We start from the raw sequence: 2,052 nt of genomic DNA, 5'->3' as shown, positions 1-2,052 counted from the left end.
CTTCCTTAAGGATCTTTATTATAAAATCTTAAATTTCGTTTATCTTAAAACTCATATTGAAATTATATTTAAATGAAAAACATTTAAATCTTCTGTGATTCACACTTATAAAATTGTCTGGCAGCCAAACTTATCAAAAAATCATACCTAAAAGAACATAATAATCCGGCAGAGAAAAGTCGGTACAAAACATCGATTATACAATGCTTAAAACCATAAAATGATTGAGGAAAAATAAGAGCGACTAAAATGATTTGAAGAAAAAGGTAAAGTTATGATAAGATAAGCAAAACTGAATGGCAAAAATTGGATTTTGAATGTTTTTTTAATCTATTTATGATTCAGGACAAAAACAGAGAAAAACTACTTTACCAACAAAATTATCCAATATGCAGAAATTTTTTATTCACATTTTGCGGATTACGGTTTAAAACAGAAAAAAAAATATTTTTATAGTTTTTTTATTAGTTTTTTTTTAAGTTGTAGAATTTCAAGTTATTTGTTATAGTGTTGCCGTTTTACCTATGTCTATATTTTAGATGGCATCGCATAAGATGAAACCTTGCACCGTAAATTTAAAAAATTATCTTATAAAAAATTTCTAATTTTTTTTCCCCATAAAATTAAAAAAAAAATTATGCGTCTATTAAATTCAAAGAAAAGGAAAAATTTTAAGTAATGAGAATCAATTATGTCAGGTGAACGACATACAGGGTAACAAAAAAATATAGGGATCATTTTTGGATGTTTTTATTTCCAAAATTTATTACATAAATTCAGCGATGCTTCTCAATATGTCGACCTTCGGCATAATAGATTTGTCTACAACGCTTCGGCCATGATTTTAAAGCCCGCAAAATGATTTCCTGGGGGATTTTCTGCACCTCTTCTCTAATAGCTCTTTGAAGGCCTTTCAATGTTGAAATTCTTCGCTTATTCAGTTTGTTTTTCAGGTGTCCCCATAGGAAATAGTCGCATGGTGCAGCATCAGGACTCTTTGGAATCCATTGTTCTGGTCTCAGGAATTTCACTTGCTGATCTGATAGGAATTTCTGGGTGACCTTAGATGCATGCGATGGGGCAGAGTCCTGATGAAACACAGCATCACCATTAGGGTACAATCTGCAGTAATCATCCTTAAGAAAGGGCTTTAATATCTTCTGTATGTAATACCCAGAATTTATTTTAGCCCCAGGTTTCACAAACCAAGGTTTGGTCACACCATGCGCGGATATGCTTATTCAAACCATTACGCCTTTGGGATGAGGCACCGTGGTTGATGGTGTCAAGTCTCGCCTGTTCTGCCCATGGCTAAGATATTGAACTTTAGATTTAGCATTGGTATCAGATAGATAGATCCAAGCTTCATCAGTTGTAATGAACTTTCGCCATCTGTCCTTACGGAGAAGCTTGTAGAGGGGCCATGAGCGTTGCCTCCTAATCTGCACCGATCTCTCACTTAAATGGTGATATTTTGGTTTTTTTATGGCATTATTTCTTCAACTTTTGCTTTAGTTGATAGCTTACAACTTGCTGACTCACGTTAAGAGCTTTAGCCATGCTTGCCTGTGTGGGGGGATCCGGTTTTGATGTCATCTTATCAAGCTTCTGCAAATCTGATTTCTCCAATTTGCTTGATCGTCCACTTCTTTTCGGCTATGCATTATTTTGCATCGTTCCGAGTCTTGAATTCTTGATGCAACTGATATGGCTGAGTGAAATCGCAATACCTTTCTTTTTAAAATGGGTTTGTATAATCCTGTGGCTCCAACGAAGTTCTAAAAATGCTTGTACTTGACCAATCAGCTTTTCGTCAAATTTCTTCAAAGGCATTTTTGTAATTTTATAAAATAGTATTGCAATTGAAAGTCTAATAGCAGAGCTTTCGAAAGTTAAGGAATCTCGTTATTTTTTAATGTTTATTTTGTTCGTTTTTTTCAGAATGAAATGATGACAACAAGTGTAAGCTATTAAAAATAAAAGTATTTTTTTTCTTTGCTTTTTCGCTTTTTTGAAAAGTTTTTTTTTTCGACTGGATATAAAGCATTTTTT

General features: G+C 33.2%; 1 protein-coding gene across 1 annotated transcript; it reads right to left on the bottom strand.

Moving 5' to 3' along the window:
* Window positions 1-776: 776 nt before the first annotated feature.
* Window positions 777-1,596, bottom strand: LOC139425468 (uncharacterized). Its single transcript, XM_071180402.1, has 3 exons — window positions 1,543-1,596; window positions 1,248-1,442; window positions 777-1,160 (listed from the first exon to the last, which is right to left on the bottom strand). Exons 1-3 carry the CDS (start codon window positions 1,594-1,596, stop codon window positions 777-779), a joined length of 633 nt encoding a protein of 210 aa, XP_071036503.1.
* Window positions 1,597-2,052: the final 456 nt, after the last annotated feature.

Source organism: Parasteatoda tepidariorum, chromosome 4, assembly GCF_043381705.1.
Source record: "Parasteatoda tepidariorum isolate YZ-2023 chromosome 4, CAS_Ptep_4.0, whole genome shotgun sequence".
NCBI classification, from domain to species: domain Eukaryota; kingdom Metazoa; phylum Arthropoda; class Arachnida; order Araneae; family Theridiidae; genus Parasteatoda; species Parasteatoda tepidariorum.
Note: the sequence above shows the minus strand (reverse complement) of the source record. Positions and strands in the feature narration are given on the sequence as shown.

Bases quoted from the DNA above. Each gene is read 5' to 3' on its own strand.
- LOC139425468 (XM_071180402.1), bottom strand. From the start codon at position 1,596: ATGACATCAAAACCGGATCCCCCCACACAGGCAAGCATGGCTAAAGCT. The intron at 1,443-1,542 runs GTGAGTCAGCAA...AGATCGGTGCAG, and splicing joins GCATGGCTAAAGCTCTTAAC to ATTAGGAGGCAACGCTCATG. The intron at 1,161-1,247 runs GTTTGAATAAGC...TATTACATACAG, and splicing joins CTCATCCCAAAGGCGTAATG to AAGATATTAAAGCCCTTTCT.